This window comes from Bubalus bubalis, chromosome 12 (assembly GCF_019923935.1).
Source record: "Bubalus bubalis isolate 160015118507 breed Murrah chromosome 12, NDDB_SH_1, whole genome shotgun sequence".
NCBI lineage: Eukaryota > Metazoa > Chordata > Mammalia > Artiodactyla > Bovidae > Bubalus > Bubalus bubalis.
In genome coordinates, this window is record NC_059168.1 from 37,428,583 (window position 1) to 37,453,977 (window position 25,395).

The 25,395-nt window shown below is 38.2% G+C and overlaps 1 protein-coding gene across 6 annotated transcripts in view; it reads right to left on the reverse strand.

Annotated features, from left to right (window-relative positions):
* The window catches only part of CLHC1 (clathrin heavy chain linker domain containing 1), a 34,453-nt gene that overhangs the window by 7,236 nt on the left and 1,822 nt on the right, over window positions 1-25,395 (reverse strand). For 2 of the 6 annotated variants that reach the window (XM_006071259.4, XM_006071260.4), the window contains exons 2-9: window positions 24,451-24,643; window positions 19,901-20,088; window positions 17,826-17,959; window positions 17,270-17,471; window positions 17,042-17,154; window positions 16,583-16,667; window positions 14,293-14,399; window positions 8,855-9,029 (exon numbers count right to left, since the gene is read on the reverse strand). In XM_006071259.4, coding sequence (XP_006071321.4) covers window positions 8,855-9,029; window positions 14,293-14,399; window positions 16,583-16,667; window positions 17,042-17,154; window positions 17,270-17,471; window positions 17,826-17,959; window positions 19,901-20,088; window positions 24,451-24,627 — 1,181 coding nt within the window. In that variant the 5' untranslated portion in view covers window positions 24,628-24,643. Of the gene's footprint in view, window positions 1-8,854; window positions 9,030-14,292; window positions 14,400-16,582; window positions 16,668-17,041; window positions 17,155-17,269; window positions 17,472-17,825; window positions 17,960-19,888; window positions 20,089-24,450; window positions 24,708-25,395 lie in introns of those variants that run through there. The other 4 variants (XM_025261040.3, XM_044925917.2, XM_025261043.3 and 1 more) reach the window with 4 other exon arrangements.

Genomic DNA, 25,395 nt, shown 5'->3' on the forward strand with positions numbered 1-25,395 from the left:
AATTATCCAAAGGGAGAAGGAGGATCAAGCCCCAAAAGAATGGAATTGTCCCTGAAGGAAAAGGAGGGGAAGAAAATTATGGATGCTAGCCCTGGGGGTAAGAGAGGCACCCTGAACCAGGCTGGGAAATGAGCCTGGGAACCTCCCTCCCCTCTTCTCTCCCTAATTACCTCATCATGGCAACCCACTTCAGTATTCTTGCCTGAAAAATCCCATGGACAGAGGAGCCTGACAGGCTACAGTCCAGAGGGTTGCAAAGAGTCAGACATGACAGAGCAATGAACACAAAGCCCCTTCTTGGCTCTTCCAACCTCAACTTCCAACTCTAAAGGCTCTTTTTTTAATTTTATTTGATTTTAAAACTTTACATAACTGTATTAGTTTTGCCAAACATCGAAATGAATCCACCACAGGTATACCCGTGCTCCCCATCCTGAACCCTCCTCCCTCCCCATACCCTCCCTCTGGGTCGTCCCAGTGCACCAGCCCCAAGCATCCAGTATCGTGCATTGAACCTGGACTGGCGACTCATTTCATACATGAAACTATACATGTTTCAATGCCATTCTCCCAAATCTCCCCACCCTCTCCCTCTCCCAGAGGGAGAGTCCATAAGACTGATCTATACATCAGTGTCTCTTGCTGTCTCATACACAGGGTTATTGCTACCATCTTTCTGAAAGTGGACCCAAGACCAGACTAGCTCTGGGGAATACAAATGACTAATAAATAAAATATGTTAACTCCACATGTAAACTAAGGTATACTTGATTATAAGCCAGACTGTGGGCTTCCCTGATAACTTTGTTGGTCAAAGAATCCACCTGCAATGCAGGAGGCCCTGGTTTGATTCCTGGGTCACGAAGATCCCCTGGAGAAGGGAGAGGCTACCCACTCCAGTGCTGTAAATTTTTCAGAAGTCAAAATAAAGGTAATCACCAAATCTACGCATGATATTCATTTATTGTTATCTTATAGGATTGGGTTTGTAAAGTTAATATTCTAGAGTATTTTTCCTTTCTAGGGGCAACGTCTGCAATTTGGAGATTTTAATATCAACAAAGCACCATTTCTTAAATTTAGGCTTTGTGGGTCAAGTGATTAGACTTTTCCTGGTAGGAATGACTAAGAGAGCCAAGTTTAGTCCATAACCCAGGTTGCTCTAGGGCTGGCTCTGTGCTGAGCTTCAGGAAAAGAACTGAAGCACTTTTAAAGGCAGCTATGTGGTAAGGGCCAGGTCATCAGAGTCAGAGATCAGGGGACAGAGGCTAAGAATAAAAAGTGTGATTTGCCTTGAGTATTCTTTTCTATCATCTCTGGATCCAAAAAAAAAAGAAACATTCTAATATATAAAAAACAGTATTCTATCTAAATAGAGATTAAGAAAAAATGTAGATTAAATAAAGATAAAATGCAGCTTATCTTCACACATTTTTACTGATGTGCAGCTTATCTTCATACATTTTTAATAATTAATTCATTAAAAATCATTGGGAATCCTTCTTTCTATATGGCATGTTTCATAAGAATGGGCATCATTTATAATGGTTTATAAATAACCTAAAGGCTTTTTCTATAAACTAGTATATTGAGTTCATACTCTTAAAAGGCTTTGCCTTACTTTTAATTTGTAGCATATTTTCAGTAGTAGTTCATCCAATCATTTTTTGGGAAAAAGGTAAGATTTTTGTTTCTATGATTTCCTAATGGAGACTTGAAATGTATGAATAGGTATAATCCATAGTTATCCACAGTCTTCTAATTTTAGTGCATAGTTTTACCACATAGTTCCATCAAAGCTTAAGAAAAAATGAAAATACTGCCAAAAGACTGAAATCTAACATTTTAAAATCAATTGTTGCCAATATGGTATGGAGTAAACTTGTAATGATTTTTATAGTGTCTAAACTAAGGTCGATCACTCCTGGGTGTTCTTTGGAAGGAATGATACTAAAGCTGAAACTCCAGTACTTTGGCCACCTCATGCGAAGAGTTGACTCATTGGGAAAGACTCTGATGCTGGGAGGGATTAGGGGTAGGAGCAAAAGGGGACGACAGAGGATGAGATGGCTGGATGGCATCACTGACTCGATGGACATGAGTCTGAGTGAACTCCGGGAGTTGGTGATGGACAGGGAGGCCTGGCGTGCTGCAATTCATGGGGTCGCAAAGAGTTGGACACGACTGAGTGACTGAACTGAACTGAACTGAACTGAACTGAAACTAAGGTATCTAAATAGAAGAAATCCCAAACACGGAAAATCCAAACAATGTTAATTAGCTTATAAGTGCTCTAGAGTTGAGTTGAGTGCTCTAGAGTTAAATCAAATTGTCTTATTTAGAATAAAGAAATTTATGCTCAATGGTCAAGTTGACTGGGACACAGAGGGCCCAGGTATTTGGTCAAATATTATTTGGGGTACGTCAGTGAGAATGTATTTAAAGAGAGTAACACTTTAAATGGCAGTCTGAGTAAAGCAGATTGCTCTCCTGAATGTGGGTGGCCCTCAACCATTCAGTTGAAGGTCTGAATTGTACAAAAAGGATGACACCAACTCAGGTAAAAGGGAACTCTTCCTGCCTGACTACTTAGCTGGGAAACCAGTCTTCTCCTGCCTTTGGGTCTCAAGGCTGCCAGTTTTTAGACTGGAACTTAAACCATTGATGATCTTGAGTCTCCAGATTGCCAACTGCAGATGTGGGGACTTCTCAGGCTATACAATCATGAGTCCATTTCTTATTTTATTTTTTCTGTTTCTCTGGAGAACACTGGCTAACACACTCTCCAAGCAGGCTCCTGGGAGTGAAAGTTGATCAGGGCCACTCTTTATTTCTCACATCTATTGAGAATACAGCACCATATAATGATCATTAGTTTAAAGAGTACCCTTCATGCTGAAAGATGAAGAGATAAGTTGGCATCACTTCAGTTCAGTTCAGTTGCTCAGTCGTGTCCGACTCTTTGTGACCCCATGAATCACAGCATGCCAGGCTTCCCTGTCCATCACCATTTCCTGGAGGTTACTGAAACTCATGTCCATTGAGTCAGTGATGCCATCCAACCGTATCATCCTCTGTCATCCCCTTCTCCTCTTGCCTTCAATCTTTCCCAGCATCAGGGTCTTTTCAAATGAGTCAGCTCTTCACATCAGGTGGCCAAAGTATTGGAGTTTCAGCTTCAACATCATTCCTTCCAATGAACATTCAGGACTGATTTCCTTTAGGATGGACTGGTTGGATCCCCTTGCAGTCCAAGGGACTCTCAAGAGTCTTCTTCAACACCACAGTTCAAAAGCATCAATTCTTTGACACTCAGCTTTCTTTATAGTCCAACTCTCACATCCATACATGACTACTGGAAAAAACATAGCTTTGACTAGGCAGACCTTTGTTGGCAAAGTAATGTCTCTGCTTTTTAATATGCTATCTAGGTTGGTCCTAACTTTCCTTCCAAGGAGTAAGTGTCTTTTAATTTCATGGCTGCAGTCACCATCTACAGTGATTTTGGAGCCCAGAAAAATAAAGTCTGCCACTGTTTCCATTGTTTCTCCATCCATTTGCCATGAAGCAATGGGACCAGATGCCATGATCTTCGTTTTCTGAATGTTGAGCTTTAAGCCAACTTTTTCACTCTCCTCTTTCACTTTCATCAAGAAGCTCTTTAGTTCCTCTTCACTTTCTGCCTTAAGGGTAGTGTCATCTGCATATCTGAGGTTATTGATATTTCTTCCGGCAATCTTGATTCCAGCTTGTGCTTCATGCAGCCCAGCATTTCTCATGATGTACTCTGCATCATTAAGTTAAATAAGCAGGGTGACAATATACAGCCTTGACGTACTCCTCTTCCTATTTGGAACCAGTCTGTTGTTTCATGTCCAGTTCTAACTGTTGCTTCCTGACCTGCATACAGATTTCTCAAGAAGCAGGTCAGGTGGTCTGGTATTCCCATCTCTTTAAGAATTTTCCAAAATTTATTGCGATCCACACAGTCAAAGGCTTTGGCATAGTCAATAAAGCGGAAATAGATGTTTTTCTGGAACTCTCTTGCTTTGTTGATGATCCAACAGATGTTGGGAATTTGATCTCTGGTTCCTCTGCCTTTTCTAAATCCGGCTTGAACATCTGGAAGTTCATGGTTCACATACTATTGAAGCCTGGCTTGGAGAATTTTGAGCATTAATTTGCTAGCGTGTGAGATGAGTGCAATTGTGTGGCAGTTTGAACATTCTTTGGCATTGCTTTTCTTTGGGATTGGAATGAAAACTGACCTTTTCCTGTCCTGTGGCCACTATTGAATTTTCCAAATTTGCTGGCATATTGAGTACAGCACTTTCACAGCATCATCTTTTAGGATTTGAAATAGCTCAACTAGGATTCCATCACCTCCACTAGCTTTGTTTGTAGTGATGCTTCCTAAGGCCCACTTGCCTTCACATTCCAGGATGTCTGGCTCTAGGTAAGTGTGAGTGATCACACCACCATGATTATCGGGGTCGTGAAGATCTTTTTTATACAGTTCTTCTATGTATTCTTGCCACCTCTTCTTAATATCTTATGCTTCTGTTAGGTCCATAACATTTCTGTCTTTATTGAGCCCATCTTTGCATGAACTGTTCCCTTGGTATCTCCAATTTTCTTGAAGAGATCTCTAGTCTTTCCCATTCTATGTTTTCCTCTATTTCTTTGCACAGATCCCTGAGGAAGGCTTTCTAATCTCTCCTTGCTATTCTCTGGAACTCTGCATTCAAATGGGTATATCTTTCCTTTTCTCCTTTGCTTTTTGCTTTTCTTCTTTTCACAGCCATTTGTAAGGCCTCCTCAGACAGCCATTTTGCGTTTTTGCATTTCTTTTTCTTGGGGATAGTCTTGCTCCCTGTCTCCTGTACAATGTCACGAACCTCCGTCCATAGTTCATTAGGCACTCTGTCTATCAGATCTAGTCCCTTAAATCTATTTCTCACTTCCACTGTATAATCATTAGGAATTTGATTTAGGTCATACCTGAATGGTCTAGTGGTTTTTCCCTACTTTCTTCAATTTAACTCTGAATTTGGCATAAGGAATTCTTGATCTGAGACACAGTCAGCCTCTGGTCTTGTTTTTGCTTCCTGTATAGGGCTTCTCCATCTTTAGGTGCAAAGAATATAATCAATCTGATTTCGGTGCTGACCATCTGGTGATGTCCATGTGTAGAGTCTTCTCTTGTGTTGTTGGAAGAGGATGTTTGCTATGAGCAGTGCATTCTCTTGGCAGAACTCTATTAGCCTTTTCCCTGCTTCATTCTGTACTCCAAGGCCAAATTTGCCTGTTATTCCAAGTTTTTCTTGACTTCCTTCTTTTGCAGTCCAGTCCCCTATAATGAAAAGGACATCTTTTTGGGTGTTAGTTCTAGAAGGTCTTGTAGGTTTTCATAGACTCATTCAACTTCAGTTTTGTTCAGCATTACTGGTTGGGGCATAGACTTGGAGTACCGTGATACTGAATGGTTTGCCTTGGAAATGAACAGAGATCATTCTGTCTTTTTTGAGATTGCATCCAAGTACTGCATTTCAGACTCTTCTGTTGACTATGATGGCTACTCCATTTCTTCTAAGGGATTCTTGCCCACAGTAGTAGATATAATGGTCATCTGAGTTAAATTCACCCATTCCAGTCCATTTAGTTTGCTGATTCCTAAAACGTCGACATTCACTCTTGCCATCTCCTGATTGACCACTTCTAACATTCCAGGTTCCTATGCAATATTGCTCTTTACAGCATCAGACCTTGCTTCCATCACCAGTCACATCCACAACTGGGTGTTGTTTTTGCTTTGGCTCCATCTCTTCATTCTTTCTGGAGTCATTTCTCCACTGATCTCTAGTAGCATACTAGGCACCTACCAACCTGGGGAGTTCATCTTTTAGTGTCCTATCTTTTTGCCTTTTCATACTGTTCATGGCATTCTCAAGGCAAGAATACTGAAGTGGTTTGCCATTCCCTTCTCCAGTGGACCACATTTTGGAGTCAGAACTCTCCACCATGACATGTCCATATTGGGTGGCCCTACATGGCATGGCTCATAGTTTCACTGAGTTAGACAAAGCTGTGGTCCATATGATTAGATTGGTTTTCAGTGATTGTGGTTTTCATTCTGTCTGCCCTCTGATGGAGAAGGATAAGAGGCTTAGAAAGCTTCCTGATGGGATAGACTGACTGAGGGGGATACTGGGTCTTGTTCTGATGGGCAGGGCCATGCTCAGTAAATCTTTAATCCAATTTTCCTGATGGGTGGTGCTGTGTTCCCTCCTTGCTATTTACCTGGGGCATCACCCAGACACCATCTTAACCTTCCAGAAACAAAGTTTGGGTTTTTTTCCTTCTCCTTTCTGCTTATCTTAGGTAACCTCACCCTTGCATGAGCCCTTAGTTACAAGCTGTGGAAGTAGTATCAGTACCCATAAGACGGTAGGAATTGACATGGGGTCTGGGCCACTTATTCATGAAGCTTACTTGTGTGCTCTGGGCCTGATTGAGCATGATCTTGGTCATGCTTGATTTTGGATGGACTCTTCTGAGCCCATCTGAACTCATGACTTGGTGAGTCTGTCAGAATACAGATTCATGATGAGTATCTCTAGTTAAACAGTCTTTGATACTCCATGGATAAATACTCCATCTTTAGCACAACCCAATAGCTGTTTTTCAAATGTTATTCATTTGTTATACAAATATTGTCTGTTACAAGTGAAAGATGATCTACTATTATATCTCTGGGTAGTCCCATGCCAAATGAAAACAGTTAGTGGGTAAATCAAGAACCATGGTTTCTAAATGAGAAAACAATTTGAAAAAGAACAGATTCATGTATATGTATAGCTGAATCACTTTGCTCTACACCTGAAACTAACACAACATTGTTAATCAGTTATACTCCAACATAAAATAATTAAAAAAAAAAAAAAAACAACCCATGGTTTGATAAAGGCATGGTAACCACAGTCATTCTACCAGACAAGCCATCAAGATCAAAAGAAATATACGTAAGAAGACTCTGAAATGGGTGATAGAGAAGAAAAATAATCAGTATCAATTAATATGGATGAATCTCAAAGTAATTATAAATGAAAGAAGCCAGACCAAGGAAAAAAAAAAGAATATACAATGTGTGATTCCAATAATATATATATATATATGTAAAATTTTAGGAAATGAAAATGAAACTAGGATAATATAAAGTAAATCAGTGGTTATCTAGAGATGGGGAGGAGGGTAGAATGAGGTGGTAGAAGGAAAGAAGAGGCATTACAAAGGGACATAAGGAAACATTTGAGAGTCGTGGATATATTTAGCATCTTGATTGTGCTGATTATTTCAAGGATGCATGCATATGACAAAACAGGGTTTCTCTGGTGGCTCAGCAGTAAAGAATCTGCCTGCAATGCAGGAGACTCAGGTTTGATCCCTACGTTGGGAAGATCCCCTAGAGAAGAAAATGGCAACTCACTCTAGTATTCTTGCCTGGGAAATCCCATGGACAGAGGAGCCTGGCAGGCTACAGTCCATGAGATCACAAAGTCAGACACGACTGAGCAACTATATGTCAATACTTGTCAAATTACACACCTTAATTATGTGCAGCCTACTGCATATCAATTATATCTCCATAATGCTGTTTTTAAACAACTCATCAAATTGTACACTTTAAATATATATAGGTTATTATATATAAACTATATCTCAATAAAGCTGTAAAAAAGCAAATTACAGTCCTAGGACTTAGTAACAAGGGCTATAATTCATCCTGCTCACCCTCCTTTTATAAGTTTCCCCAAGAATTATGACCACAGAATCCTAGAGGAGCTGTGCCTGGATGGAGTAAACTTAATGTGAAAAGCAAAGAGATCTGTATTATGCAAATGGTTGACTAAGGCAGATGCTGTTTTGGTGTCCTGCCCAAATCCTCCTTACTGAGTCAGCATACCCTTCCCCAGCTGCTCTAGGTATTGGCTCTCAGTGGCTCACAGGTGCTTGCCTTCCATAAGGGATTACCCAGGGCTAGTGGGAGCCACCATGCCCAGAAAGTTATGTATTCCTACCCTATCCAGGCAGCCCACAGCCCTTGACTAACTGATGGAGAAGCACAGAAGCTTGGCCCTTTCCATCAAGTGGGAACAGCTCTGTGATGTGCTTTATGCTTCAGAGGCGTCCCTCTGTAAATAAAGTCAATACTTGCCTGAGGTCACATCCTTGCTTGGCTCTTTTCATTTCCCTATTCTGCTTTACTCAGTTCCTTACGGGTTTCTCTTGAGAAGCCATCCTTCATGAACACCCAAATTCCTGTCTGAGGCCTTGGTTCCAGGGAACCCAATCCAAGGCAACCCTGGTACAAGTCTGCCAATTTGTGCCAAGACAACTCCAAGAAGCCACCTCCTGCCTGTGCTTGCTGGTTTGTATGTTCTTTAAATGTTACCTTGGTTCACGTCCCTCCTGCTTTTAAGTTTTCTCCTGGGCTTATCCTTTACATGTATCCATAGCCTGTCTGAAATAAAGTTATCCCTTTGAGCAGCATGATACTGATCAACCCTTTCTTATCCTTATTGACCAACTTCCATGTACCAATAACTGGTCACAAATCATCTTGTCAGTTGCCTTGAGGCAACTCCTGACCTCTGAGCTCGTTGTGACTAGGCCTTATTACTTCATCCGTGAATGCTTAGTAAATACTTTTGGATAAATTGCAATAGAGATCTGAAATAAATGCTCAAATAATGTACTGACAAGAAAACCATTAAAATTTTGAGAACTTTTTATGCTTGATAAATGCTTTATCAAGCAAATTTCAAAATCAAGTTAAAAGCATAACTTTGCTTACCTTTCTTGGGTGACCCAGTTGATGACTAAGTCTAAACGTTTTTCAGACAATCCACACTTGATTCCTTCCAGAGTTAGCACTGCATCAACAGGATGTCTAAAAGCATGACTTATGCTAAAGATAGCCTCAAAAAATAAGAGTAATGGGGAAGGTTTTCCTCTAATTTTTCCAACAGCTACAAAGAGAAGAAAAGGTTTTCATAATTTCAATTTTTATTTCAATAATTGAAATAAAAAATTTCAATAATTTATTTTTTCTTACTTCACATTCTTATTTTCATCTCATATCATTTTCTAAAAATTTTAATCTAAATTTATATATTAACATTTGTAATTTTTAACTAATGCTTGTGGATTAAACTTTATATTTTGGATAATGGACAGGGAAGTTGGGTGTGCTGCAGTCCATGGGGTTGCAAAGAGTTGGATATGACTTAGCAACTGAACAACAACAATGACTAAATAGCATACGCTATGTGAAAACCAAGGCAGAGATTAGAAAGACTCAAGTCAAGGAATGCCAAAGTTTGCTGACTTAAAAGTTATGAGAGCAGCATGGAATGGAAATCTATTCAGAGCCTCCAGAAGGAGGTAAAAGATGGGAATTCCCTGGTGGTCCAGTGTTTAGGTCTTAGTGCTTTCACTGCTGTGGGCCCAGGTTCAATCCTTGGTCAGGGAACTAGGATCTCACTTAATGTCTTACTTAATATTTTGTGATTCTACGAAACCCTCAGTGAGTTATCACCAATTTAGTTTTGGTGAATTTCTTAGAGTAAGATCCACATACCTAGTAAATGAATAAAAGTTGGCTGTTTTTCAATTTCACTGGTAATTATACTATTTAAGCATTAATTGCAAGCACTGATTTTTACTGAAACTTGCAAGCCATAATTTGAGTAGACCAAGACAAAGGGAGAAGAGAAAGAAACTCAGGACTATACCAATATCACTTAAAAATTTTTATCACTTTTAACTTATACTAAGTTGAGAGCACATCCAAAGAAAGAGTTCCTGGTTACTTGCAAGATGTCTCAAAATTTCTGAGTAAAAATTGAACATTTCAATGTTAAAAAAAAACAAAAATAGAACACTATAACCTATAAAACACTGCTAAATTTTTTTAAAACCCTAAAAGCAAAAATGGAGAGATAGACCACGTTTATGGGTTCACTGGGTCATAAAATTCAGTATTGTTCACTGTCTATTCTCCCCATGTTGAACTACAGATTCAATGCAATTCCTAGTAGATCTTTTTTTTTCCTAAGAAATTTACAAGCTGACTTCAAAAATTTAAACAGAAATATAAAAGACCTAAAATAGCCAAACCAAATTTGATAAAGAAGAACAGAGTTTGAAGACTAACACAATCTAATTTCAAGACTTACTATAAGCTTACATTAATCAAGACAGTGTAGTACAAGCTTCAAGATAAACAGATCAATGAATAGAATAGACAATCAGTTGATTGTCACAAAGGTACAAAGGTAAATGAGTGGAGAAAGTCTTTTTAAATCAATTATCCTGGAATAACTAAATAGCTATCAGCAAAAATAAACTTTGAAAAAAAAACTTTAACCCATACCTCACATCATATATAAAAATTAACCCAAACTGGATAACAGACTTAAATGTAAACCTAAAATTATAAAATCCTTAGGGGAAAAAATAGAAGAAAAATCTCTGCAGAGTAGACATAGATTTCTTAGGTACTACACTAAATTCTCAATCCATAAAAAAAAATCGTAAATTAAATTTCAACATAATGAATGACTTCTACTCTTAGAAAGACACTGTTAAGAAAATGAAAAGACAAGCCACAAATTGGTAGAAAATATCTGATAAAGCATTTCCATTCACAGAATAGAACACTACTCAGCAATGAAAAATAAATTATTGATAGATGCAATAACATGGATGAATTCCAAAATAATTATGCTCAGTGCAAGAAATCAGTCAAAAAAGCATACCTACTAAATTTCTTGTAGTGCATTTGGCTGTCTTATAGAATAGGGCAAAAGTGAAGAAAAACAATAGTGAACCACCATTCTAAAAAGGCTGTCAATAATTTCAAGACAATTTCTCCTGCCCAAGGGAACAGTAAATTAGTAGCCTCTATTTTCAGTTGAATCTGGAGAGTGCATGAATACTATTACATTAGCCATCTCCGAAGATAACTGCATACTTATGTAGTATGGCAGGAAAGGTCCCAAGTGTGGAGTGAGAAGAGCAAGATGAACATCTCTGGAAGCATTTGTGGAAGCTATATGCACCCCTCATACACACATACACACTGCACATACATACACTGTATTAGTTTCCTAGAGTTCCTGTAACAAGTCACCACATACTGGGTGCCTTTAAAAAAACAACAGAAATTAATTTTCTCACTGTTTCTGAAATAAACTTGAAAATATAAACAAAAGAATTTTACACTTATACTTTGTGGTTTTGTTTTTTTGTTTTTCAGGCTGCATTTTTTTGTTGCTCTGTGATTTCAGATTATGGTTTGTGGTATACTGTGTAACAAGTAATTTTAAAATTGATCATTAGAACATCTTATTTCTAGGAATATTAGAAGTCTGTTGTAAAGAATTGAACCAAGAGTGGTTATTCCAGTTAGATAAGCAGTTTCTGTTTGGGGTTTAGTAGATAAAAAACAAAAGGATACCTACATTATAATTCATTTATATGAAATTCTAGAAAATGCAAACTAATCTTTGGTGATTGATAGCAGATAAGTAGTTGTCTGGGGGCTGGAGAGAAGCCATGTGAAGGAGACCAGTGGCAGGAAGGGGAGTAGTGGGAAAGAGGGATCAATTTAGTTCAGTCACTCAGTCATGTCCGACTCTTTGTGACCCCATGGACTGCAGAACACCAGGCTTCCCTGTCCTTCACCAACTCCTGGTGCTTGCTGAAACTCATGTCCATTGAGTCGGTGATGCCATCCAACCATCTCATCCTCTGTCGTCCCCTTCTCCTCCCACCTTCAATCTTTCCCAGCATCAGGGTTTTTTTCCCAATGAGTCAGTTTTTGGCAACAGGTGGCCAAAGTATTGGAGTTTCAGCTTCAGCATCAGTCCTTCCAATGAATATTCAGGACTGATTTCCTTTAGGATAGACTGGTTGGATATCCTTGCAGTCCAAGGGACTCTCAAGAGTCTTCTCCAACACTACAGTTCATTTCTTTGATGCTTAGCTTTCTGTATGGTCCAACTCTCACATTCACACATGACCACTGGAAAAACCAAAGCTTTGACTAGATGGACCTTTGTTGGCAAAGTAATGTCTCTGCTTTTTAATATGCTGTCTAGGTTGGTCATAGCTTTTCTTCCAAGGAGCAAGCGTCTTGTAATTTCATGGCTGCAGTCACCATCTGCAGTGATTCTGGAACCCCCCAAAATAAAGTTTCTCACTGTTTCCATTGTTTCCCCATCTATTTGCCATGAAGTGATGGTACCGGATGCCATGATCTTAATTTTTTGAATGTTGAGTATTAAGCCAGATTTTTCACTCTCCTCTTTCATCAAGAGGCTCTTGAGTTCTTCTTCACTTTCTGCCATAAGGGTGGTGTCATCTGCATATCTGAGGTTATTGATATTTCTCCTGGCAATCTTGTTTCCAGCTTGTGCTTCATCCAGCCCGGAATCTCCCACGATGTACTCTGCATATAAGTTAAATAAGCATAGTGACAATATACTGCCTTGACCTACCCCTTTCTCAATTTGGAACCAGTCTGTTGTTCCATGTCCAGTTCTAACTGTTGCTTCTTGACCTACATACAGATTTCTTAGGAGGCAGGTCAGGTGGTCTGGTATTCCCATCTCCTTCAGAATTTTCCACAGTTTGTTGTGATCCACAAAGTCAAAGGTTTTGGCGTAGTTAATAGAGCAGAAGTAGGGGTTTTTCTTGAACTCTCTTGCTTTTTCGATGATCCAACGGATGTTGGGAATTTGATCTCTGGTTCCTCTGCCTTTTCTAAAACCAGTTTGAACATCTGGAAGTTCACAGTTCAAGTACTGTTGAAGCCTGGCTTGGAGAATTTTGATCATTAATTTGCTAGCGTGTGAGATGAGTGCAATTGTGTGGCAGTTTGAACATTCTTTGGCATTGCCTTTCTTAGAGACTGGAATGAAAATTGACCTTTTCCAGTTCTGTGGCCCCTGTTGAGTTTTCCAAATTTGCTGGCATACTGAGTGCAGCACTTTCACAGCATCATCTTTCAGGATATGAAATAGCTCAATTAGGATTCCATCACCTCCACTAGCTTTGTTCGTAGTGATGCTTTCTAAGGCCCACTTGACTTCACATTTCAGGATGTCTGGCTCTAGGTGAGTGATCACACCATCGTGGTTATCTGGGTCATGAAGATCTCTTTTGTATAGTTCTTCTGTGTATTTTTGCCACCTCTTCTTAATATCTTATGCTTCTGTTAGGTACATAACATTTCTGTCCTTTATTGTGCCCTTCTTTGCATGAAATATTCTCTTGGTATCTCTAATTTTCTTGAAGAGATCTATAGTCTTTCCCATTCTATTGTTTTCCTGTATTTCTTTGTACTGATCACTGAGAAAAGTTTTCTTATCTCTCCTTGCTATTCTTTGGAACTCTGCATTCAAATAGATATATCTTTCCTTTTCTCCTTTGCCTTTAGCTTCTCTTCTTTTCTCAGCTATTTGTGAGGCCTCAGACAACCATTTTGGCTTTGTGCACTTCTTTTTCTTGGGGATGGTCTTGATCACTGCCTCCTGTACAATGTCATAAACCTCCGTCCATAGCTCTTTAGGCACTCTATCATATCTAATCCCTTGAATCTATTTGTCACTTCCACTGTATAATCGTTAAGGGATTTGATTTAGAGAGGGATCACTGAGGACAAAGAGAGAACTTTTGGAGGATACATATGTCAAAACCTAACAAACTCTATACTTTAACAATGTACAGTTTATTGTATGTATGTTGACTCGCTACAACAAAGCTGCTTTTAAAGGAAGTGGAGCAAACCTGACAAAATATTCACATTTTTAGCTTGGTAGTGAATTGTTATTGTTCAGTCACTAAGCTGTTTCTGATTCTTTGTGACCCCATGAACTGCAGCACGCCAGGCTTCCCTGTCCTTCACTATTCCCCAGAGTTTGCTCAAACTCATGTCCATTGAGTCGGTGATGCCATCCAACCATCTCATCCTCTGTTGCCCCCTTCTCCTCTTGCCCTCAATCTTTGCTGTTATTCATACTTTTCTGTACACTTGAAATATTTCATAACTTAATTGGGAAAGCCTAATCAAACTCCTTAATCTTACAGGTAAGGAAACTGAGTAAATGATAAATATAGGACTGGAGCCTGCATCTTATTTTCCAGTTCAATATTCATCCCATTCTATCAGGGGGGAAAAAAAGTATAATTAGCATATACATGTAAGATTCAGAGAGAAAGGCTTACCCTTAAATTTGTTCACTGTCCCAATGTTTTGAAGAATTCTTCTAGGACCATTCACTGCAAAATAAACTGCCTTTTCATATTCCCCAAGTGAGATTAATTCATTGAACCTACAGTCATTGCATTTCATTATATAACAGTATACAAAAAAAGTAAAGAAAATGGATTAGAAATGTCTAATACATATTAAACATAGTAGTATAGTAATACAAAAAACACCTCTAATAAACTATAATTAGATCCATTCACTCTCTAAAATATTCTTTCACTCCCTTCCCTAATATTATTTTTTGTAGCTTCAGAAGAAGATTCTCACCTGCTAGGTGACTTGAACCTGTTATGTACCTTATTCTTCAGTACTTAGAATAATCCATAGGAAATGGAAAGAACTTCACTGAATTTATAGTGAGCTCAGATTTTTTTTTTCTCTTATATAATCTCCAGAAGAAAAGGGGAACCAGGGAAAGAAGGGCAATCTGCTTAGAGGCTCAATGTAGGGTAAATATTAATTAAACTCAAATGCTGCCAAAGCTGAAAATCAAGAGGAGTCCTTGGTATTCAGAAGCATAAGTTGTTCCACCAGTAACCAGACTCCCAACTGAATGTGAGACTAAATGAAAGAAGAAAAGATAATAGTTCAGATAACTTAAGCTTCTACTCCTCTTCCTAGGGCAAAATGTCTCCAGCTCAACCCTTACCTCACTATTAATAAAACTATGCCAAAGTGGATTTAAAGAGTATTGCAAATGAATGTGGAACCTCAGAGGAGGAAAAACACTGAAATAATATTAAGTAAAATACATAAAACTTTTATCCTCAGGGTTTTTCTCTCATATGTGAAGCTGGTAGACTTAGAGAAGCATAGAGTATGAGGAAACAATCCAGGCTTTGGGGCTCCTCAAAATGATCTTTATCCTTTCGTTATATCATATCAACAAGCAAATCAACAAGAGAAAATTGTTTAACATAGAAGACTAGGAATATTACATATGTTCATTACAGATTGGCCTCATAGCCTGTGAATCAACCTCTTAAAGAATAAAGAATAAATAAATAATTAATAAATAAATAAAGTCTTATAGGGGACGTTCAAGAGGGAGGGGACAAACATATATTTATGGCTGATTCACGCTGTTTTATGGCAGAAACCAACCCAACATTGTAAAGCAATTATCCTCCAATTTAAAAATTAAAAAAAAAGAATAAAGTCAGATCTCTTTAAGCCTTTACTATACACTATATCGGAGAAGGCAATGGCACCCCACTCCAGTACTCTTGCCTGAAAATCCCATGGAGGGAGGAGCCTGGTAGGCTGCAGTCCATGGAGTCACTAAGAGTTGGACACGACTGAGCGACTTCACTTTCACTTTTCACTTTCATGCATTGGAGAAGGAAATGGCAACCCACTCCAGTATTCTTGCCTGGAGAATCCCAGGGACAGAGGAGCCTAGTGGGCTGCTGTCTATGGGGTCGCACAGAGTCGGACACGGCGGAAGCAACTTAGCAGCAGCAGCATACACTATATAATAATTTAATACATATTAGAGAGAAATATGCCTTCCTAATATGTCATAGGATACAAATGAGGAAAGAAGGACTAAATTGGCTTGGATAATCTGATTCAGGAAGATGTTCCTGGGCTTCCCTGGTGGTCCAGTGGTTAAGAATCCACCTGCCAACGTAGGGGACATGAGTTCGATCCCTGATCTTGGAGGATCAAACATGTCGAGGGCCACCTAGGCCAACATACCACAACTGCTGAAGTGCCAGTGCTCAAAGCCCAAGTGCCCTAGAGCCTCTGCTGCACAACAAGAGACGCCATGGGAATGAGAAGCCCGTGCATCACAACGAGGAGTAACCCCAGCTCTCTGCAACTAGAGAAAGCCCACACACAGCAACAAACACCTAACTAACACAGGCAAAAATAAACAAACAAATAAAAGAAGACGTTCTCAAAAACATTTTGTAAGATCAGGTCAATGGTTAGGGAATACAAGAAAAATATAAGTAAAACTTAACACTACAGTCCAGCTATATCTTCCATAAAATCTCTGAGACCATCAATCTGGTATTTATTTTCATAAAGAATCTATAGTCTAAAAATTGTAGTTTATTTTCTAATTTGTCTACTAGAGTAGCTATTAAAAAATACAAAAGCTAGAGACTACAGCTCAAAAAGATGCTAATATTTCAAAAAGATGCTAAAAATGCTAAATATTGAGTAAACATTTAAGCAAATATTAAATAAATGCTGTAATAGCTTAAGGAAGATCAAAGCTTTTAAAATATTTGCCTTTCAATGAAGTACAGCAAAATTTCAGCTTCCTTTGCCTTGCTTGGGTCTTCTTCAAGTAGTTCTTCAGCAATGCCTTGTTTATCTGTAAATATTAACAGCATCGTCAGACGATATTTAAGGTTATCAATCAATAAAAACAACAAACACAAATGTTTAATACCAACAATCTAATGCTATAGTTCTAACAGTACCAACCTCTTCCTAAACTGAATGGCCTCCCCATCTCTTGCTTCCTTATTTTCAGGTATTCTCTCCCTGGCTAATCAAGTTTACTCTTTACAGATTATCTGCCAACTGCTGAAGGAAGAAGCCCATAGGGTAACAAAGCCCTAACAAAAGTAAGTACATTTTTACATTTTTACAACTCAGCCTAGGAAAATCCCCATTCTTTAGTTTTCAAGGGGAAACAAAATGTTTTCCATTATATATGATACTTAAAAAATACAGATCATCTACCGTGTAAATCTTTACTTTTCTGAATGTTCTCCACGATGTCTTGAAATGATCTGCGCATATCAGATTTTACCCACAAAGTAAGCGCTTGTGAAACAACCTGCAGTTTTTGATGACTATAAAGATAAAAAAACGTTAATGACATACTGAACCTAAAATCAAATAGTGGAATATTAAAATCAACACAAATAAAAGCTTCAAACTTTTAAAACATAGATGCAACTTTCATACCTAAACTGTAATTCACTGTTCAGATTTTCAGTCGAATCTCGCCGTTCTAATACCACAGTCATTTCCTCATCTAAATCTGCCTTCCTCTGAATAGGTACATATTTTTTGGACATAAGTTCTTCAATTTCTGCATATTTACCTTCAAGATGTTTCAAGTATTTAGTGAGAGCATCTAAATTGACAGATTCTTGGAGAGTCATGCCTAAGGGAAAGGGAAAAAATCAAACAAGACAAGCAGTGTGTGGGATGCTTGTGCTCAAAGAGCATGTCTTAGTATTAATAAAATAGGTCAGATGGTTGACTATGTTAAGAAATAATTAAGAGACGGCAGTATGAACTTGTAGATTACTGAACATTAGCATACATTTCTAAATGGCTGGAAGTTTTAAACAAATCATCACTGAAGACTTAATGAAGGGACTTCGCTGGTGGTCCAATGGTTAAGAATCTTCCAGGTAATGTAGGGGACACAGGTTTGATCCCTGGTCGGGGAAGATCCCACATGCTAAGGAAACAATTGGAATGTCTCACAAATATTTTAAACAAAATTCTGTACCTGGAATAGGTTTTAAAGGATCTTTGCAGAAAGTACAATATTGTTCTTCTTTTGTGTCATACTTTGCCCTGACTTGTTTCATTTCATTTATCTGCAATTGAATCTTTGAGGAATTATTTTCAATAAGTCCCATCCTGAAAATCAGAAAGGCTTTTTTAATATGTTTCTTTCAACTAATTATTTAATCATATCACTCAAAGTAAAACAGGTAAAATTATTACTGTAATTTGGCTAATTATCATTTTGTACCATGAATGTGGGTGAAAGTTTACAAAACAATGGCTAAGAAGTTAACTAACCTCATAAGTGAGAAACTATTCTCTTACAAAGCATCAATAAAATCTTATACTGCATATGATTTGTAACCTTACCGGAAATTTGTAAATGTTAAATAGAATAATCTGGCCACAAAGTACTAAGTCCATTCCCTTTAGTTGAAAATTACATTTGCAATTTAAAAATCATTTTTGTTAAGTAATCCTATTAGTTTCCTGTGGCTGCTACAACAAAATACCACAAACTTGGCAGGTTAAAACAACAGAAATCTGTTCTTTCATAGTTCTGGAGCCCAGAAGTCCAATATTATTCAGTTCAGTTCAGTCGCTCAGTTTTGTGTCCGACTCTTTGCGACCCCATGAATCACAGCACGCCAGGCCTCCCTGTCCATCACCAACTCCCGGAGTTCACTCAAACTCATGTCCATTGAGTCGGTGATGCCATCCAGCCATCTTATCCTCTGTTGTCCCCTTCTCCTCCTGCCCCCAATCCCTCCCAGCATCAGGGTCTTTTCCAATGAGTCAACTCTTCGCATGAGGTAGCCAAAGTAGTGGAGTTTTAGCTTCAGCAACAGTCCTTCCAATGAACACCCAGGACTGATCTCCTTTAGGATGGACTGGCTGGATCTCCTTGCAGTCCAAGGGACTCTCAAGAGTCTTCTCCAACACCACAGTTCAAAAGCAGCAATTCTTCAACGCTCAGCTTTCTTCACAGTCCAACTCTCACATCCATCCATGACCACTGGAAAAACCATAGCCTTGACTAGACGGACGTTTGTTGGCAAAGTCTCTGCTTTTCAACATGCTATCTAGGTTGGTCATAACTTTCCTTCCAAGGAGTAAGCGTCTTTTAATTTCATGGCTGCAGTCACCATTTGCAGTGATTTTGGAGCCCAAAAAAATAAAGTCTGACACTGTTTCCACTGTTTTCCCATCTATTTCCCATGAAGTGACGGGACCAGATGCCATGATCTTAGTTTTCTGAATGTTGAGCTTTAAGCCAACTTTTTCACTCTCCTCTTTCACTTTCATCAAGAGGCTTTTTAGTTCCTCTTCACTTTCTGCCATAAGGGTGGTGTCATCTGCATATCTGAGGTTCTTGGTATTTCTCCCTGCAATCTTGATTCCAAAGAAGCTTTAGTGCTCCTCTGTCTTTTGTCTTCTGATTTTGCCCTAATATTTCTGTTACTATCTTATCAGCCTCCTGTCCCTTTCAAAAAAACAATTTTTTTTTCACTATTTTATGTAGCATTTTCTCCCAACAAGAAGTGATCCCAACCTCTAGCCAGCTACATCACCAAAAATGGAGGTCAAATTTCACATAATTTTCCTGGTTGACTTGAAATTATCTCTAAGAACAATTTGCCCATCAATTACCAAATGGAACACTGAAAATCTGAGACTGTTCAAAAAGAGTGAGAGTTTTATCATCTCCCAGTAGGTCACTTACTTTGTTGCATCACAAGATTAAGTGCTCTATTTCAGATGGTAATCATAAAATTGTACCATTAAACCTTCCACGCAAGAAATTACCTGGAGCAATTATCTGCATCCTTCATTTTACGATACTACAATGTGCCTCCAATTATCCTAAGAGATATTATAAATTTCCCAAACTGAATTAGTATTATTTTTCAAGTAAAAATACAGTAATTTCAATAGGAAGGGTAACATAAAAACATGGCTTTAAGATAAAATAAAAGTTGAAGATGACTAAGAATCACTAGTTACAGTTACAATGGCTAGTTAATAAACCAAGTAGCAGTTATCACCTTTCGGGCTACTTACCAATATACTTACTTTGCCTGAAGTTGGGCTATTCTTTTCTTGTGATATACCAATGCTGTGGGCTCTCCTGCCAAAACTTTAAGTTTTCCATGAAGATAAAATGCAGTTCTTTGGCCTTTCTTTATTGTCTCAATAAATTTGTCGTATTCTTTCTTTATTGAAGTAAGAATGGATTTGTATGCAGTGACATATTCTATTACCTGAAACATGATTTTTTTCTGTCTATGGTACTGAATTTTTTTCTAGAAGACTATATATCAAAAGCCTTGCAAATAGCATTATAATTTTTTTTAATGAAATGATGGGCAATTAGAAATCTAAAATTTTACAAATTTGAGCTTGCACTTATATGCAATATGCCTGGATATTAAAGACAGTTCATGGTTACTGAATATATGATCTTTGTGAATCATTACAATTCTGTGATCTTGAGAAAAAAACATTTTTTGCTCTACTCAGGAATTAACACATACATTATATGAGGTCAGTTAAAGCCAATACCAGATCGAACTATCCCAACTCTGGATCTCTTAAATACAATTACATATCATCCCTCACTATCTCCAAATCTAGTCTCTGACTTCATTCAGAACTTAAAATCCTGGACTCCCTTTATCTCCCTGTTTTTCTAACCCATCTGCTCTTGTTGATCAATAATCTCAATTACCAAACTGCATTTCTATCCCCAAGATGTCAAGTACAATTGTAGAAAACCCTTCACATCTTATATTCATGGTTTAAAATGACATTTATGTACATAATATCTCTGGAACAATAATGGAAGAAAATAGAAACCTACAGAGGAGGAAAGAAGAAAACTATAGAGAAAGAAAGGGTAAGTAGGTTCTAAAATGAGAAGGACCTGACTTCATTGTATACTCTGCTTATTGGTTTTTTACTTTATTTTTCTTTCTCTCTGGTTAACCTTGTGTAAGCATTACCCAAATGAAAAAGCAATCATAACTAAGAAACACTTTAAAGAAGTTAAAAAACAAAAACATTAAAAATAATCTATGGTTGCCAACTCATGAGAATTTCAGAAGGTGTCAAGTGATATAAGGAATAAATGTGACTAATCCACAATTTCCTCTGAAAGATACAATTATGCTTTCTACCCCTGCTACATATCTAGTCTATAATATACTCCACTATAGCTAGAAAATACCTAGAAAAAAATATTGCAGAAAGACATCTGGTCTCTCAAGAAATGGTATAAGAAGGGGAGTTCCCCATTGGCCCAGTGGTTAGGACTTGTGCTTTCACTGCTGTGGCCCAGGTTCAGTTCTGGGTAGGGAAACTGAGATCGCAAGAGTGGTATGGCAAAAAAAAAAAAAAAAAAATGGTATAAAGAGAACCAGAGAGCACCAGAGAACAAGTACCAAATTCTGTTTAAAATCAGAGGTAGAGGATTCAGCCTAGAGAACCATGCCTGAATCAAGGCAAGGAGACCTGAGGCTTGTGTAACAAGAATTAAGGGTAGGTTGCAGAGAGCCGAGGACTTAATAAGCAAAGAAGATCAAGGCTAGGAAGAGTGAGTTTCAGGAGATATGGGTGAATTATAGAGACAGCCGGACTCTGGAAAGTGACTGGCATTTTGTGTTCTCGTGGTGTTTTGTGCAAATAGTGTATGTCCCGTGAGTAGGAGCTGAGGTGGAATGAGTGCCATTCCTTTTCTTCCTCATAGTTCTGTACCTGGGGAATACAGCTATGTTTTGGAGGAGTTAAGGGAAGCCTTAATATGGAGACTGAAACTTGAATGCCAAGAGGTCAGGAAGGTCATATGAAAGTTAAGTGGATTGGCTTTAAGAGAATAAGGAATCATGGGGACTGTGGTAAAATGAAGAATGAATCCAATTTAAAGCTCCAGCTGACTACTGCCATTAAAGGAATGGGAGTTCCATGCTGGTAGATTGTTCAGAGTTTTCAGGAGAAGCTAAAAATATGGGCTTTGGGTGAAATTTCCTAAATTTTAAAATATTTTGCTGGCCAACCAAAACTATTTTACCTCTAGCGTACAAGTTTGCCTGCTTTACTCTAATGCATTTTCTATGCATTCTTAAAAATTCATGAGTGTCTTTCTGAAATCTGTTTATCCTAGTAAACCCATGGGAGCTGATCATGATGTTACAACAAGTCCGTTTTCTATCCATTAACATATCTGAGTTGTCTTGGATTGTTGCAGCACATCATAGAGGCTTGTGGAGTGGAGGATAGCAGGGAACAGTGAAGTGTTTAGTTTGAAAGACCACAAATTAATTGTCTCCATTTTATTGAAAATTGCTGGGCAGCAGTCTTGATTTTGGTGGATAGGTAGTTTGGTCATGCCAGAAAGATGACCAGTATCTTCCACTCAGAAATCCTCTTCTGGTGCTTGGTGTTGATTAGAGAAGGCAGACATTAATAGTTTGCTAAGTCGCTTCAGTCGTGTCCGAATCTGTGCAACCCCATGGACTGCAGCCTACCAGGCTCCTCTGTCCATGGGATTTTCCAGGCAAGAGTGCTGGAGTGGGTTGCCATTGCCTTCTCCTACATTAATAGTTTATTAACAACCAAATGTGCTAGAATAACATGAAAATGGAAAGGCAGATTATTTTATTGAGAAGCTAGAAGAAAGGTTTCTCTAAGTACCACAGGATTTCTATTTCAGATCCCCTCTTAGTTTTGAAGAATAGGATTCTTCACAATGTTCAACGTATAACTGTATAACGTACAAATAGTTCGAATGGAAATCTTGGGGGGTAGGGAGAAAAGGACTAAAGATACAGAAATCACCTTTTATTTAATCTCCTGTCTTTTTTCTAGGAATTAAATTTACCAACACCTCCTCCAAAATGACTTCACCATAACTATATTAATTTAAAGCAGAGAGCTCTTCATGTGTGAAAACTTGTGACAAGTGTTAGCATTTGTATATGCAAAAATAAGTATGCTACAGTTATAACTTTCCTTTGCTGATTTCACACAAGTAGAGTCTCAGCATGATTTCTGATATTTATAAAACCTATTCAATACACTACCTATAAACATTCACCTAATACATTCCTTAATGACTAAAACACCAAAACAATTTCATTGACCATGACAACATATAAAATGAAGCTAACCTGCCAATGTACCAGTTCTTAAAGACAGATTTTCTACATGACTTTAAAGGAAGAAAAGACTCGTTTTTCCAATTTATACTTTTATGGATATGCAAGTGAAGTAAAGTGAGGTAAAATTCGCTCAGTTGTGTCCGAATCTTTGTGACCCCATGGACTATACAGTCCATGGATTCTCCAGGCCAAAATACTGGAGTGGGTAGCCTTTCTCTTCTCCACAGAATCTTCCCAGCCTAGGGATTGAACCCAGGACCCAGGTCTCCCACATTGCAGGCAGATTCTTTACCAGCTGAGCCACAAGGGAAGCCCAGGAATACTGGATTAGGTAGCCTATCCCCCAACCAATCTTCCCAACCCAAGAATCTAACCAGGGTCTCCTGCATCGCAAGCAGATTCTTTACCAACTGAGCTATTGGGGAAGCCCAGTGGATAGGCATCAATTTTCTTAATTCCACTTTTAGGTATCTATGACTACTTTATGCTCACTTTTCCTTTAGTGTGAGGCATTTTACTTTTATTTTAGAGGAGAAATAAGACTCAGTGTATAATGCTTAAAAATTAAACAAAACAGAGTTCTTCTATCTTGCCTATGGCTTTTTAACTCAGAGACAAATAGTTTACAGAAGTCTTAACATAAGTAATTATTTCTTCCAGGTAAGGAGGAAAGGACGCTAATTTCACTTATTTTACTGTCAGGGCATCTTCAAAGACAGGTGAAAAAGAAAAAGTGAGGTTAAAAAAAATGAGGATCCGTGGCCATATTGCAATTGTTTATAAAGAAAAGATGGTTTTTCTAAAATCTTAAAAAGCAAAATCAAATGTTAGCTAAAACTGCAGCATTTTCTGACCTCTGTTTTTCAGGTCTGGAAGACCCCCTGGAGGAGGAAATGGCAACCCACTCTAGTATTCTTGCCAGGATGATTCTGTAGACAGACAGAGCAGCCTGTCGGGCTACAGTCCACGGGGTCACCAAGAGTTGGACACGACTGAAGCCACTGAGCATGCGTGCACCAACTGCTTGTTTACTGTGCCCATCTAGACCGCTAATCTATGTGCGGTCTCAATTCAATAATACAGATCAAATTTAAAGCAAGATTTTAATGACACCGCAAATCAACCCAAAACGATGAAGAATCACCAGGTTCTGGCTACAGCCCAATTCCTAACAAATCAGATAATAATCTAAGATGGAAGGTCAAAATGATGTTTGAAGGCAGATTGTAGCTCAAAAACTGATAGCCTTAAGCTATGATAACTGAAACACTCATTAACTGTCTAGTAATATAAATCCAGCATAGCATCTCCCACATTCATCCCTTTGTGACAAATTGGACAAATTTCTCAAAACTGATAAATAGAAGTAGTCAAACAAGCAGTGGTGTTACTAAGGTATGAATCTTATTGTCAGGATGGACCATTTCTACCACATAAAAACTCCACTGTCTTAGAGCATTACTATACCTTATCAAAAACGTTTCGGTATATGATGTAATATTCATCAGAAGGTCCTTCCTCATTACAGCACACTCTTTCAGTTTCTGTAATTATGTATCTTTGCATTCTTTCCAAAAATTCCTTGTCACTTCCACTAATGATAGGAGGGAGAACAGCATGCTTATTTATTTCCTGGACGGACATACGTCAATGTAGACACCTGTTCACCAGAGAAAATTTAAGTCTTGATTTGCTTTTGCAACAAAGCCAAAACTTTGATAAGCCTGAAAGAAAAAAAAATCAATTAATCTAAAGCTTTACATAAATTAGGTCAAATATGGATCTAAATAAAATGTATCAGAAAAAAAAATCTCATGGATCTCATGAAATAAGTATTTCAACCTCTGAGTGAACAGGTCTAATAAATTCTACTGTCATGTGCTATACTATACCTCTGGGATAGAAATACCAAACACCAGACAATAAAAAGCTCTTTTCTTACTAGAAGCATTTGTTTCCTAAGATCGAATGGTTTGTTTAACTTAACATTTTCTAACAGAAGTTTAATTAGCATTTTATTTGCTTCATGTGGGAAAACTAGTTTGAAAGCATCCTGATGAAACAAACAAGGTCAAATATTGTGGCCTCCAGTCATTCTGGTGTGGGAGTGATAGCCTTGCTTATAGGAATTTAGGCTTAACTCTGAGACAGGAAGCTACTGGAGAACTGTATGCAGAAGACTGACAGCTAACTTACATTTTCAAAGAATTGCTCTTGCTGCCCCGTGAAGACAAGGGTTGAACTCAGAATTACTGGGAAGCTATTACAACAGCCCAGGCAAAAGATAATGGTGGCTTGAAACAGTGGTAACAGCAGAGCTGTGAGAAGTGTTCGCTGCATACATCAAAAATAAAACCAAAAAGATTTGTTGAGGGATGCGATGTGGGTATGAGAGAAGAGTCAACGAGGACC